The sequence below is a fragment of the Phodopus roborovskii genome, unplaced genomic scaffold, assembly GCF_943737965.1.
Source record: "Phodopus roborovskii unplaced genomic scaffold, PHOROB, whole genome shotgun sequence".
Taxonomy (NCBI): domain Eukaryota; kingdom Metazoa; phylum Chordata; class Mammalia; order Rodentia; family Cricetidae; genus Phodopus; species Phodopus roborovskii.
In genome coordinates this window covers 45,960,827-45,976,118 of record NW_026126418.1, presented here as the reverse complement: position 1 = coordinate 45,976,118, position 15,292 = coordinate 45,960,827, and the positions used below count along the sequence as shown (strand labels likewise).

The 15,292-nt window shown below is 39.6% G+C and overlaps 1 protein-coding gene across 2 annotated transcripts; it reads right to left on the bottom strand.

The window, feature by feature from the left end:
* Positions 1-1,942: 1,942 nt before the first annotated feature.
* On the bottom strand, positions 1,943-7,353 carry Ermn (ermin). 2 transcript variants are annotated; one of them, XM_051183998.1, is made up of 3 exons: positions 7,110-7,353; positions 6,323-6,415; positions 1,943-2,470 (listed from the first exon to the last, which is right to left on the bottom strand). In XM_051183998.1, exons 1-3 carry the CDS (start codon positions 7,351-7,353, stop codon positions 1,959-1,961), a joined length of 849 nt encoding a protein of 282 aa, XP_051039955.1. In that variant the 3' UTR covers positions 1,943-1,958. The 2 variants fall into 2 exon arrangements, with proteins under 2 accessions (XP_051039955.1, XP_051039956.1); XM_051183999.1 differs by having other exon boundaries at positions 7,128-7,353.
* Positions 7,354-15,292: the final 7,939 nt, after the last annotated feature.

The window sequence follows — 15,292 nt, the reverse complement described above, 5'->3', positions numbered from 1 at the left end:
TGAATATACCTTAAAACAGTCTGTGGACAGAATGTTTTATAGTTAGTGAATTCTGTGGTGAGAGAACACAGCTAAAAAGTCCAAGGTTATGGAGGACCATAGATGTTAAGAGTTTCTTCATGACTCTTAGCCATATATTACTCATCCCACTTCAACTCCATGGAAATTTGTCAATTACATCTAACAAACAAGTTATCATGTGGGTAGGTCAGCAATGTAGTCCTGTTACATAAAACTGTGCTTTGAAGTTGAATAGAAAATGATACTGCTCATTGGGAACCCAGGAAAGCAAATAGGTTACCTCTGTGTAGTGACCAAAGGATCTAAATTAAAACAAGAAATTGTTCTAGTCCATCAATCCCCTACCCAAGTTAATCAATAAATATTGAATTTTTCTCATTTTATTTGGAAAACTTGTATTTGTTCCAAATGAAATTAGCAGGCTCAACGTGTTAAGGGCAACAGATCTTATGTGGGCAGGTTGTACATTATTGGTTTCAAGACTAAAAGAAGCACTTTGATCAAATTCAAAATTGAGTCTTTTAAATATTCCATAATAGTATATGATACTATGGAAGTGTATTATATGACCAGGAAGAATTAAGGAACCTGCCATGAGAATGAGTGGGATTTGTTACACGTAAATAAGCAATCCTCTAAGTAGGACTAATCCAGGCTTTTGCACCAAATGAGAAAGACACAAAGGGTTGAATAGCACAATGAAGACTGTATTACATTCAGACAATAGAGAATTGTCTTTTATTTGGAGCCAAAAGATATTTTTATCTGTGGTAACAGAAAGTTCAGAGAAATATATACAGAAGACCAAAATGAAAATTTGTGGAATAAACTATCCAAGCTTTCCACGCTTTTCATAAATATTCAAGGCATTATTTGACATATTGGTTCAAATGAAACTCCACATGTGCAGTTTTAAGCTTCTTGGTTTGGGCTTTGGTCCAATAAAGTATATATTCCCCACAGCTATCAGCTTTTTCACTAAAAATACATGCTCATACCCTACTTCTAAAATAGTCTAAGATAATTATTTCCATCTTCATAGTAACTAGTACAATTATGACTGTCATTGTCTCTCATCTCTAAGCAAAGAAATTGGTTTCAAAACACTGTTAATACAAGAAAGTGTGGTAATGGAGTAAGGCACTTCCTTAAAATTGTGCTAAAATTGCCACTTTTATTTTTAATTATTTTCATTGTGTTAGACAAGATTCTGTTTTCAGTAACAAAAATAAAATTATCCAATGCAAATTCTCTAGTCTATTGCTCACTCACCAGTGATCCTTCCCTGGATCAACTTCACAATGGATTTAATTCATTTTGAAAGCATAAAGCCAGCACTTAGCACACACAATTCTGACTGACAATTGCTCAGCCTTTAAGTGAGGAAATTCACTGAATGGTGACACCTAGAAAGCTGATCTGTTGAATTTTCTGTATAATATTCCAACCCAGTAGATACCAAAGAAAACAACTTAAGATGCAGTATTTTTTTAAAGATAAATAGAAGAGCAAAATATCATTGGCAGAATTTCTAAAGACCAGCTTTAATGGAGGAGGGGTTTAATATCAGGCTTCCTATTGGCCTGAAGAAATAAAGACACAAAAAGAATTATAATCAACAGTTCTTTTTCCCTTGACTGCCTGTCTTACTATTGCTACTTTTAAAGTCTAATCATACCAGATCTGCCTCTGGGGCAATGCTTATCACATAATGCTACATTAGTTAATTTTTAAAGAGCAAACAACCAGGAATGAGTCAAAAGCTTTTTTGATTTGAGGTTACCAGAATGAATTTTGTATATGGTTATTTCCATGATGTTTTATGGTGAAAAAGGCATTAAGCTTGCACATCTTGCAAATATGGCTGAAGAAGATGTCTCAGCACAATGGAGTTAGCTATTCTGTAGTACTCATAATGTTTCTCAGTCCCATTTAGCTTATAAGTGCATCATTGACTCAAATTCATCGATTCTCTGTTTGGTGTTCCCTTTCCTAATTTTTCTATAGGATATTGTATTGTATCTGGAATAAGTATTCCTGAAGATATCTCCCTTCTTTCCTAACATAGGCTGCTCATCAGGGGTCCCCGGCTGAGAGCTGGGGCTGCTTAGTGGGGAGTCTTGCCTTACATGGTTTTCCTCTTTTAATTGAGAACCTTCACTGTGTTTTCTCTTGAATTCTATTACTCGAATTTCATCTTCATCATCATTGCAATCGTCAATATCTTCCTCATTAATTTCTTCATTCCAGACTTCTGGTTCTTCATCACATTTAGAATGCAATATGCCAACTTGCCTAGATTTCTGGAACCCCAGCCATTCAATTTCAGTTGCCTGGTAGGCCGTGTTCTCATCTTCTCTGTGCTCCTGAGATTTGTAGACAAGGCTTTTCTTCTCTGTACTCATTTCCAGGTCACTGCTGCTCAGGGGAATCTTCTTCCATGGATGCCCTGTAGCAAAATGGACTACTTGTGAGATGTGCTGTGGTTTCAGAGCACCTAGCTGCTATTGCATAATATTCTAACTCATTCTTCTGGACAATCAGATCCAAACTTGTGCCTTATGGGCTGTGACTCTGGGCTGTGTGATGAGTCTAGACAATCAAACAGGCTTCACAGTCAAAACAGTTTGCAAAACACTGCATTTCACATATTTAAACTGAAGTTTTTAAAATGCTAACAAATATTGTATGTTTTCAGGAATGTCTACAACCCAACCACATTTGACTGAAATTTTATTGTCATAGACTAGTGTATTTAGTAGGGTTACCATTCTCTGAAGCACACTTAAAATATTTGCCTTGCCAAAATGAGAAATGAACTTACATGTGAGTGTGTGCATATGTATGTATGTTTGTATTTGTATCATGCATGTGTGTACATGTATATATTTTATGTGTGTGTATATATGTACCCAGTAAAACGTTTGGATTTTACTTCACATCCACAAATATATCCTACAAGGACAATGAAAACAATACCTTAGAAGAAAAAGCTGTATTCCAATGTGAAAATGATGACTGCCCATGTCTAGTCACACTCAGAGTAGTAGAATTGACATTTGATACTGTCTGTTGAGTGGTAAACAAGAACAGCTTGGGTCGGAAAGATGACTCAGTTGTTAAGAGTACTTGCTGCTCTTCCAGAGAACCTAGATTCCAGTCCCAGCATCCACATGGTGTCTCACAACCATTCCTAACTCCAGTTCCAGGCAATCAAACACACTCTTCTGGCCCCTATAGGCACTAGTCATGCACATGGTACACAGACATACATGCAGGAAAACATTCATATGCATAAAATGAAGCAAAAAATGAAAAAGTATGAAAAAGAGCGAAGGCAGGCTGGAGATATGGCTTAATGGTTAGAGGTACTTTCTATTTCAGAGGACACAGGTTTGGTTCCAACACCCACATGGCAACCTATACAACTCTCTGTCACTCTAGTTCCAGAGGATCAATGTATTCTTCTTGCCTTCAGGCACCAGGCAGGAAATAAGGGCACTTACATACATGCAGGCAAAACACTCATATACGTAGAATAAAATTAAGAAGATGATCAAAGGTTCATAGATGTTCAGAACTCATGTGCTGGCAACTGAGTCATACACATCATGGCTTAGGACCTTCTAATGACCTGTAGGGTTCCAGGTCTAATGGTCACATTGGGCTTGGATATACAGGATGCTAGATTCTCCTGTTGTTGCAAATGATAGCTGAGGAACATTGTTTGGTGCCATATTGTGGCTTTTAGAAGGCTTAAAGCACTCTAATCATTGGTTTCTAAACAGCTGGAATGTATTAACATGCTACAATAGTATTTCTTAATGTACAAGAATGAATTGTAAGGGCGCACAAGCTTTTCTGAACATGCATACATGACAGGCTTCTGTGGGAAACCAACTACCCACAGTGAACATACTAGAGTGTGTGGCTTCACCTTCTTGTTTCTATGCAAGAACACCCTACAAACTGGGGGGGGCAATTGTCAGCTTTGTTCTCCCTTCACAGTTCTCCCTATAAATCTGTTTTCATCAAAGGCTTTTGTTTTTTTCTCTGAGTCCAAGTTTCCATGTACTGTGAAAGAGAGGAGTAAGCATGAATTACCACCCACACTAGTCCTAAACAGCTGCTGTCAATCCTCCACTTGCTATTCTTCACATTGCAGTGTGCATTGGATATTTGCTGTGATAGTAGCCTTTGTTTTTCCTCATTACTTTCAGCATCTTTATACTCTTAGTGGGTATCATCTTCTTTGGAGATTTTATAGATGTTTGCCATCTTGAAAATAAAGGGCACTGCAACCAGCACTTCTGTTACAGAGTAGAAGTATGCTGTATCAGGACTCACAGAGTGGATGACCCAGAGACCTGGGATAGAACCAAATATGACTGGAGGGTGAAATGTCAAGGCAATGATGTCTAATGACACTCTGCTGCACTCATGATTGGTGCCTTGCCCAATCGTCATCAGAAAGGCTTCATCTAGCAACTGATAGAAACAGATGCAGACCCACAGCCAAACATTAATTGGAAGTCAAGGAATCCTGCAGAAGAGGGGCAGAAAAGATTGTAGGATCCAGAGGGATTAAGGACACCATAAGAAAATCCACAGAATCAACTAACCTGGGCTCAAGGGCCTCACAGAGACTGAACTGACAACCAGGAAGCCTGCATGGAAATGACCTGGAAACTTTATGTATGTATCAGTTGTGTAGCTTGGACCTCTTGTGGGACTCCTAACAGCAGGAACAGGATCTGACTCCTAACTTTTTTGCTAGATTTTGGGACTCTACTCCTCAAACTGGGTCACCTTGCCCAGCCTTAATACACGGGGAGGGGCTTAGTCTTACTGCAACTGGATATGCCATGTTTTGTTAATACCTATGGGAGACCTGCCTTTTCCTGAACACAGGAGGAGTGGAGGAAACTGTTCCCATTGGTGGGGAGCAGGGGGAGCAGCGGTTGGGAGAAGAGACTGGGAGGAGAGGATGGAAGGGGAACTGCAGCCAAAATGTAAAATAAATAAATAAATTTAAAAAGAAAACAGAAAACAGAGGGGAAGGATTTAAGTAGGGTCAAATTCATTGATGACACCACCACGTACCATAGAGAGGGTCCCTCACTCTCCACCTGGTTGGCAAGAGCTTTTTTTTTTTTTTTTTTTTTTTTTTTTTTTTTTTTGCAGCAGGTCCCCTGATAGATAAAGAAGCTATATGTGGACAATGGTGAGCCCTTCTTTGATAGACTTGCCACATTAAAAGCAGGATTGAAGGGTAAAAAAAAAATTATGTAATTCCTTTTGTTGCGTCTTAACTTTTACAGACTACTCCTCTCTGGTGAGATAGTATTTCATGATATCTCTGTAATACCAGCTGCTGCTGGCCACACTTTCCTGTAACTGTTTACATGTTTTCCAGCAGAGTGTGGGAGTAGTCTAGGTAAAGCAAAGAGAAAAACTCTGAAATCCCCAGGCACCTCCCTGTTCCCCTTGGAATCTGCTATTTACAGGGTGTTCTAATGTCCCTTTGGTCCCTTTGGCGGCTCCCCTATGATTTCCCTGGTATGGTCCTAAACTAAATTGGTTAGGCACTACATGCTGACTTCAAATTGGAAATAAGCTGTTTACAACTTCAAGAGAGGGGATGAATGATTAATTGACAGATTCTATTCTGCTCTGCACACAGAAAGGATTTGAACATAAATATCTCCTTAGAAGAAAATGTTTAGAAGATTTTGTGACCTTGTCTACTGGCTCTCCTTGAAAAGTAACATAGCCACTTCCATGTACCTTTTGTCTCACAGTTGTGTAAACAGCAAAAAATCAAGCTCATCATTCTGGGGCAAGTTTCTGGGACAAGAAATAGTTAACAATTCTGTACCTTTTTCCTATGTAATTTTCCCACAGAGTAGCTCATTTCATAAAGTTACTTTAGACTGAATGTCAAAAGGAGACTTGATACTGAGCCTGTTTTTAAACCATCCTGAACGCTGCCCCACACCAATATGGAGCACCACACTGAAAAGAAAGCTTGATGTAGGGAGCTCACCTATCAAGACATGGCTATCGTGTTGACAAGCCAGTCAGACCAATCCATACAATTTGGGGCTTGAGGCATCTGGAAAGCTGGGTAAGGTAGAACCCACAGAAGACAAAACATTTTCAAATTTGCCCAAAGCAGTTTCAAGATTTTGAAGTCATTGTTTGGAATTGCTTCCCAAGAGCACACACACCAAGCATTGCATGCAGTGTTGTCATCCTATCTGGTGGAACAGTTATGTTCGGAAACTAGGATTCCTGTTACCTTCTCTGAATGCCATGTCCTCAGCATTTGCTTCTTGGAGAGAAAGATCTTTGATGGTCTTGTGAACAACAAAGACATTCTCTTCTGGGTTTTCTGGGGGAAACACAAATATTGTAACATTGACAACACATATGGATAAAGGTTCACAAATGATCAATTCTGATTCTAGGTAATGTTTTCAGTTGTAATTATGCTTAGTTAAAATTATCATTCTACTTTTCTGATTTTTTAAAAATGTGATGTGTATATTTAATAATTAGCTTCCATAATGAGAGTCTTTCATATATATGTGTATATATATCTCCTTAAATACTATATATATTTATGATTATACATATCATATGTATTATAAATCCTGTATATATACATGCATTTAGTAAATACAGAACTATGCATTCAGAGCTCTTTTGACATGCACAGAAGGAAACCTTAAAATTCTGAGTTCTCCTTTTTCAAACAATAATGGACTTTTAGGTCTAACAATAAATAGCAGTGGTTAAGATTGAATTAACATTTAGAAATTATTCTAACAACTCAATAAAGGTGGTTACTATTATTCTTCTTATTCTGAGTGAAAGTTCAGAAAGAGTTCAGAAGAGAAAGAACAGGTACAGAGCTACCAGACAAACCTAGACTATGAGTCTCCATGATAGGAAGCCCCTATTGGGATACAGGACTATATTTCTAAGGTCCAGCTTACTTATATAATACTTGTTTATATAAAAGAGGGGGGACCAAGTTGGTTTGTAAATCAAAACAAATCAACTGAGAAGAGGAAATACTTTACCATGCAGAATCTTCTCACCTGCAGGCTCTTTGGGTAGTAGTATGTTTTCTTTAGTGTTTCCACGATCTTCTTGATGTCCTCTTGCAGGTGAATCTTCAAGATTGGGCTCAATCCTGTAGTATGGCTGAGTTTCATCTGCATCAGCTATGTCCTTGCTGGTTTGAGTGATATGCTGTTGGCCATTCTCAGGTGGTCTGTCCCCATTACACTCTGTCCCACTCAGTGTCACAGGAGCATCTGTCATGATGATCACTGAGGTCTGCTTTGAGAAAAGCAATGGAGAAAGTAAGGGAACTTGTCTTTGATAAGATCTAATGCTGCAGATCCTATAGTTCCAAAACCTATCCTAAAAACATAAACTTTCACTCTGAAATCTAATAACAAGTTTCCTTCTAAAGGTTTTCCTGGGCTCAGAAGGAATGTGATAGGGCACGTCAGCTTGCTTGCCTGCCCAGGAGAAAAACCAGCCAATCAGTAACCTCCCCACTTAGCCCCCCACAGCCCCACTCTCAGAATTAATGTTGCCCTTCAATTTTCATAAACAAACAATCTGAAGCAATCATGCTTTTGTGTTGGTATGCAGGGGGGGGGGAGGGACTTGCAGCTTGTCAGTCCCCCTCTGGGAACAGAGATTTTTGTCCTTTTCCATAATGGCCCATTGTAATTTTCCTTGTAACAGGAGCCACAATTGTTCCCAGGCTTTAATCCAGAGAGAATGACCACCTTGAGGCACATTAGTTCTGTGTAACCAGCTTAACATTTCCAAACAGATTTGGTTGAGTAAAACCTCACCTATTTTGTAGGAAACAAAGCCATCTTTTCTCATTTATTAAAGAATAAAACCAGCTTTTCAAGGACCTGTAAACATGACAACTTGATTGTAAATGCCTTTGGCAACAGATTTTATGGTACGCCTTCAGGAAGCTGAGAGGGGACCTAAGGAAAAAAAGAAAGCAAATTTTCTTGATGTGCTAAGAGCAAGAATTTCACAATCTTGGTGTAGTTCATCTTGTCTAAGGCTTCCTCTGATTTTCCAGCTTCTTTATGTCTGTGGTAGACACCTTATCCAATAAAACCCTAGTATAACTTTCCCATGAAGTTTTCCCTTGCAGCAAAGAAAATTATCCTTGGCATTCTCTACTGGTATTTGTGATGTAGTCTGCCCTCAGGTGATTGGTTGAAACTAGGCAGCAGCTCACTTCCCTTTCCTTTTTAAAGGATACATTGCCCAATCTTTCCTCAAGGCCAAACCCTTGGCCTGAGCACCTCTTCAGGCTCTGGACTAACATATCTTTCCTTCAATCTCTTTCCCTGACCCACATTTTTCTCCTCAGTTTAATTGGTTATGGTTGACTAGGTAATTACACAATGATGACACTTTACCACTGAGTCTAAACTTCATCAAAGCAGGTTAATGGGAGTCTGCTTGCTCTTGTTGTTAGCATACATTACCTGTCTTGATCTGAAGCTACCCTGGAAGAAATGAACACATTCTAATGGTGAAGCACTTGTGCCCCTTCTTCAGCTCTCAGATTACTGAACAGCAGTTCCCAGGGAATTGGAACTTCCTTAGGCATTTCAAGATGGGGGAAGAAATAGGATGCAGCCTGGTGCCAGCCAGAGAAGGCACTTCTCTCCCAGGAAGACTTTCATCCAGTTCTGCAATGTCATCAGACCACCTTGCAGCAGGGGATGGAACTATGACCAAGGTGGGCAAAACCACATGTTGGCAAAGACTAAGTAATAGTTAGGCATAGCTCTTGCCACCCATTTAACCCAAAGCTCATGTCAACACTCCATGATGAACTTGAGTGTATGGCCCGATCTTCTACACTGAATGACTCTTCTCTGCTCTTGGCTTGGCTGCATCTGACTCTACAGTTGGTCTGCTGATAATGAGTAGCCAAGCCGAATTTGTTAGTGCTACTGGAAATTGTGGCTGCCCTTTCATGATCACATCACCATATGCTACTTAGGAAAGCAGACCACTTGATGTTCCTGGTCTCATTTATAAATGATTTAACAATGGACTCAAATGGAAACTCAATCATCTTACTAGTTTAAAAGAAAAGCCCCTCTAAGACAATTAACTAAGTCCCCTAACTCAATTAACTAAATCTTCCTGGTCCCAGATGTTCTCCTCTCCTCCCATTCTCTTTCTCCCAACTCCCTCTCCACTCACTGCCCTCTCCACTCAGGAGATCTTCTTCATTTCCCCTTTTGTGAGGGACCTTGTATGAATCTCTCAGGTTCCTCCTTGTATCCTAGTTTCTCTGGCGGTGGGAATTATAGGCTGGTGATCCTTTGATCTATGTCTAAAATCCATATATGAGTGAGTACATACCATGTTCCTCTTTTCATGACTAGGTTACATTACTCGGGATGGTATTTTCAAGTTCCATCCATTTGCCTGTGAATTTCAAGATTCCATTGTTTTTTCTCCGCTGAGTAGTATTCCATTGTGTAAATGTGCCACATCTTCTTTATCCATTCTTCAGTTGAAGGGCATCAGGTAGCTTCTAGGTTCTTGCTATTACAAATAATGCTGCTATGAACGTAGTTGAACAAATGTCTTGGTTGCATGGATGTGCATTTTTTGGGTATATGCCTAAGAGTGGAATTACTGGGTCCTGTGGTAGACTGATTCCCATTTTCCTGAGGAATCACCATACTGATCTCCAAAATGGTTGCACAAGTTTTCACTCCCACCAGAAGTGGAGAAGTGTTCCCCTTTCTCCATATCTTCTCCAGCATAAGCTTTCATTGGTGTTTCTGCTTTTAGCCAGTCTGACAGGAGTAAGATGATATCTCAGAGTTGTTTTGATTTGCATTTCCCTGATGGCTAAGGATGTTGAGCACTTTCTTAGACGAGAGGGGAAAAAAAGAGATACCATAATAAAGGGAGCCATTATAGGTTTGAAGAGAAAACTGACTCTAGAGAAATGTCCAGAGATCTACAAGGATGACCCCAACTAACAATCTGAGCAACAGTGGAAAGGCTACCTTATATGCACTTCCCTGATAATGAGATTAATAACTAACTTATATGCCACCATAGAGACCTCATCTAGTAGCTGATGGAAACAGAAGCAGACACCTACAGCTAAACACTGAGCTGAACTCCTGGAATCCAGTTGCAGAGAGGGAGGAGTAATAAGAAAAGGGGTCAAGACTAGGCTACAGAAACCCACAGACCCAGCTGACCCAAACAAGGGAGCTAATGGACCCCCAGACTGATAGCTGGGAATCCAGCATTGGACCAACTCAGACCCCCTGAACATGGGTCTCAATTAGAAGGCCTGGGCAGTCTAAGGGACCTCTGACAGTGGAATCAGGATGTATCCCTGGTACACGACTTTGGGAGCACATTGCCCATGGAGGGATACTCCCTTAGCCTAGAGACAGGAGGAAGGGCCTAGACCATACTCCAAATGACTTGACAGATTTTTATGATCCCTCCTGGAAGGCATCACCCTCCCTGTGGAGTGTGGGGGGGTATGGGATGGGAGGGGAGATGGGGGCATGGGAGGGAGAGGGAACTGTGATCGATACGTAAAATAAGAAAAAATAATAAATATATATTAAAAAAGAAAAAAGGAAAAAAATAAAATTAACAGCATAATTCATCTGAAAAAAGAAAAGAAAATCCCCAACCAAACGAGCTCTAAATCCCTGCACCTGTCTATGAAAGAAATATACAGAAGAGGAAGAGGGGAAGCTGTACCCTTTGCACTATAGCCTGTGGAGAAGTCAGCCATGTGATGGACAAGCAACCACACACCACAGGGGAAAGCATTAGAGAAAGGGTAAAGAGGCCCAGATAGCAAAAAAAAAAAAAAAAAAAAAAAAGCACACTTAAATTCAGATTCAGGCCAACACCCAAAAGGGCAAGAAGGAAAGAAAAGGAAAAAGTTACATGATTCTGAGTTAGGACTCAGAAAGAGAGGCAGACCTAACAGAACTTCTTGAAAGAGTGAAGGTACTGCACTACAGAGTGGGGAATCTGGGGAATAAAAGGACATTATCTCTTTAAAGGCATAATTTTTCTCCTAACTGTGTAGAGTGGATTAGTATGAGCTCACCTTCAATGGGTGGTACCTTGACCACTTGGTTTGCTGGCTCAGCTGGATTAACTTATGATGGTGAGAAAAATGACATGTCTCTACCTAGAAGTAGATTCTTTTTTTCATCATATGGGGATACCCTCTTTCCCTTAATGGACCTTCAATATTACTCTTTCATTAAACTTTCCTAAAAGCTCTGGCAACCGACATTCTATTTTTAATATTTAAATAAGTGCGTGTTTGAAGAAATGAGTAAGTCTATGCCTCCAAGAAAATACACTTGAGAATATTTTTATGGGAAATCAAGAATAGAGACTGAGATGTGCTTGTAAATTTATCTCTTTTAAAATTGTGTCTAAGAGATTGGGTAGAGGGTTAAGTGATTAAAAACACTGGCTGCTCTGCCAGAGGACCTGCACGCTCATTCACAAACATCTGTCATTCCAATATCAGATGATCCATTGACCTCTCCTGACCTTTGCTGGAACCAGCCATACAAGTGCTGCACAGACATACCAACAGGCAAAACACCCATACACATAAACTGAAATTTAAAAGATTTAAAAATTTAATAATGTGTGTCTAAGGATGAGTCTATGTCAGGGACGACAAACACATGTTACTTGGACATCATCTACTCAATCCTGTCCCAGAGAAACATCTCCAACAGAGACTAATACTCCGTCTCTTGTCATTACCAGCTCTTCTATCTCTAGCACACTGACTATTTGTTAGATGGGTAGGGTGTTACATAGCTGCCATGTCCTCAGGTGAAATGGTGTGATGGTGGGGGATTCTCAGTTCAGTGGGGGTCTTCACACATCAGGAAGGGTTTCACTCAGGACTTAGGAAGCTAAATCAGAATCTCACAATCACAGAAAAAAAATGCTGGGCCAGTAGCTCCAGATATGATCTAGAGATTTGAAGTAGACTGCAAAGGGTGAATTTTGGAAAGAAGTTTACCTATGGGGAACTTAAAGAAAAAGAAAGGACTCAGAGGTCTTGTGTAGCTGGCGCTTGCTATAATCTTGGGGCTTTTTATATGACTAATGACAGTTTTACTCAAGGAAAATAATTAAAACTGTTCACTGCCAGGCTTGCTGCCCTTAAAACTGACAAGTTTTTCTCTCCTACTCTTATTACCTTTAATGGCACACACCATAAATGAGGCTGCCTGCCAGCCCTAGCCTTTGAGCAGTGTTTATTTGTATTGACCACAGCTCCCACAAGGATCCATCACCAACCACCTTAGCATCTGAGAGAATTGCAGCCATGAGAGGGCAGCAGAGGAATGGAGGCCATGGCTGTCTTTCCCAGAAGGCACAGGAGAGCTGCTGGAGACAGGGAAGGGTTTGTCCACATAAGAAATAATCATGAAGCCTACACATGAGGGAATATTGAAGGGAAGCTACGAGGGTGTGCAGAAGTTGAAACTAAAGTTCAGGTACAAGTGGGAACATATTAAATCCTTAAAAGCAAGAAGTGACCCTAATTCAACCAAATGGCCAGTAGTAAATACATATGTAGCAACACTCAAGTTAGTTTTAAGAAGCCAATCCCCAACCACTCTCAGTGGAGGTTTCCAAGGACCTCACTTCAGAATCACCACAACATTTGGAGTCTAAAACCATTGTCTTTTCTACTTCCACGTGACTATTGCCCCTAGCAAGTGTAGCATATACTTGTACCCTAGCTTTAAAATAGAACTTTATTTGCCTGTGACTGTTTTCTGTCAATGCATGCTCTGATCTTTTGTGAAGTTAAAATTACATCAGGTTTGGAGAGAAAAAAAAATAATTCAGAATCTTGTCAAATTTGGCTAACCAGAGTGCTTGCTTCTGTAGGAAGTGTTTGATAAACTACAGAGAAATGGAGAACAGGTGAATAATGGATAGTGTGCTAATCCCCACACACACACAGGAAGAACCATGAGATACATTTGACACCCAGATGATTCTAAGTATTCAATAAAACGTGTTATTTTGTCCTTACAAAGGAGAGTTATCACCCATTGGTTATAGCAAATATGACTTAGAAAAGCTGTTGGCATCTGGGCTAGTGGGTTTTAATTCAAATTCTATTGCTTTATACTCATTAAGTGAAACATTATTTTAATTTATATAATATCTTGAGGTATTTTACTTTTTCTCTATTTTCATTATTTTAAGGATTTAGTTTTACTTTATGGTTTTGGGTGGTTTTAACTGCATGTATGTCTGTGAGCCATGTACATGTGCACATGAATGCAAGAAGCAGGTGTCAGATCCCCTGGAACTGGAGTTACAGACAGTTGTTAGATACAGTGTGGGTGTTGGGGATTCAACCTAGGGCCTCTGCAAGAGCAGTAAATGCTCTCTATTGTTCTTAATGGTAAAGTTATAATAAAACTTTAATCTTTATCACATCTTCAGCTAAACAAAATGAAAGGAGCTTTGAAATAAATGTGCAGATGCTTGTCAAATATGTAATGACTGGGATCAAAAAACATAAACAGGAACTTGAAAGAAAAATAAATCACAGAACATATGAAAGACAAGCCATTAATTATGTTGGAGCTAAGGAATGACCAATAAACACTACATTTAAAAAAATTAATTCCAATGATAGTTTTTTGATCCTGGAAGCATGGAACCAACAGTCATGCAAATGGAAGTTTGCATAGTTGAGACAGGCTTACTCTTTTAATCAGAATTGCTGGAGTAAATTAGAACCATGAAGAGATCAAATAATTGACCCCATCTGTTATGTCTTGAATATGAAGTGTCATTTACAGCTTATCATGGTGTGAGCATCCAGCTGTTACCACCATGTAAGAGACTCTAGGAACGTGGGGAAACAGGGCCTTGTTGGAGCACTGGGCCTTTGGATATGTGCATTTGAAGGTTCCAACAGTCACATTCTCATCGCTGCGCTTCCTGGCCTCCAAAGAGACATGACTCTTTTCTGCCTGTCAGAAAACAATAAGGGACACACCAACAAAGAGAGAGCAAGTTGGAAAGGCAACTTCTGTTGAAAAGGGGAAGCAGCAGACCCCAAACGGGGCAAGGAAGTAGCAAACTCTAGACAGACCGGATGCTGTCTTTTATCCCTGGCATAGGTGATGACTGAGTCTGATACCGTTAGTGGGAATCAACTTCATGCTTTGGCATAACTGACCAATCAGCACAAAGGAGAGATGTGAACTTAAGGAAATAGGGCATCTTACAGAGCTAACTATCCTCAATAGGAAAAACAATCCATTTCTCACATGCCATACACTCTCACTGCTGTGGTATTCTGCCCAAACACATAGGGCTTAGCAACCTAAAGTAAAACTTCTAAAATATTAAGTCAGAATAAATACTTCCTTCTTCATATGTGTGTCAGACAAGAATTTTATCACAGCAGTAAGAAAGCTATATGACACGAGAAGTTAGTACCAGAGAAGTGAGGCAATTGCACTAACAAACTGATCACGATTCTTAACTAGTTGTGGGAGGAATTTGGAAGAGTGTTGAGAAGCTGACTAGAGAAAACCAGGACACTGCTAACAGACCTTAATGAGCAATTCTGGTGGGAGTGCAATGGATCAGAATTCCTACAATACTAGAGACAGTGAAGGCCATGAGATTTCAGATGGGAAAGAGGGCTGTATTTGAAACTAGACTAGAAACCATTCATGTTACATTTTAATAAAGAATTTGTCTACATTTTTGTCATGTCCTGTCTTTGAATAAGACTGACTTCAAAACTAATAGGCTAATTAATTTGATAGAGGAAATTTTAAGATAGCATAATATTTAGGCTATACCATAATTATTCAGAAATAGGGCATGTTGTGAGCAAAAAAAGTTTTGCTTATTAAAAGGTTAATGTCTCTAAAAGAAAGCCAAGGGGTGGGAGATGTGGTTTGTGGTAAATGGTGCTTAGTGTTCTTCCAAGGAGACTTCAGTTCAGTTCCCAGAGATCATGTTAGGTAGCTCACAATCATCTGTAACTCAAGCTCCAGGGACCTGACATCTGATTATGAACTTACATGTACACATCCCCACTCAGACACATATACCCTATCTTAGTTATGGTTTCTATTGCTGTGAAGAAACACCATGACCAAAAAGCAAATTAAGGATGAAAGGGCTT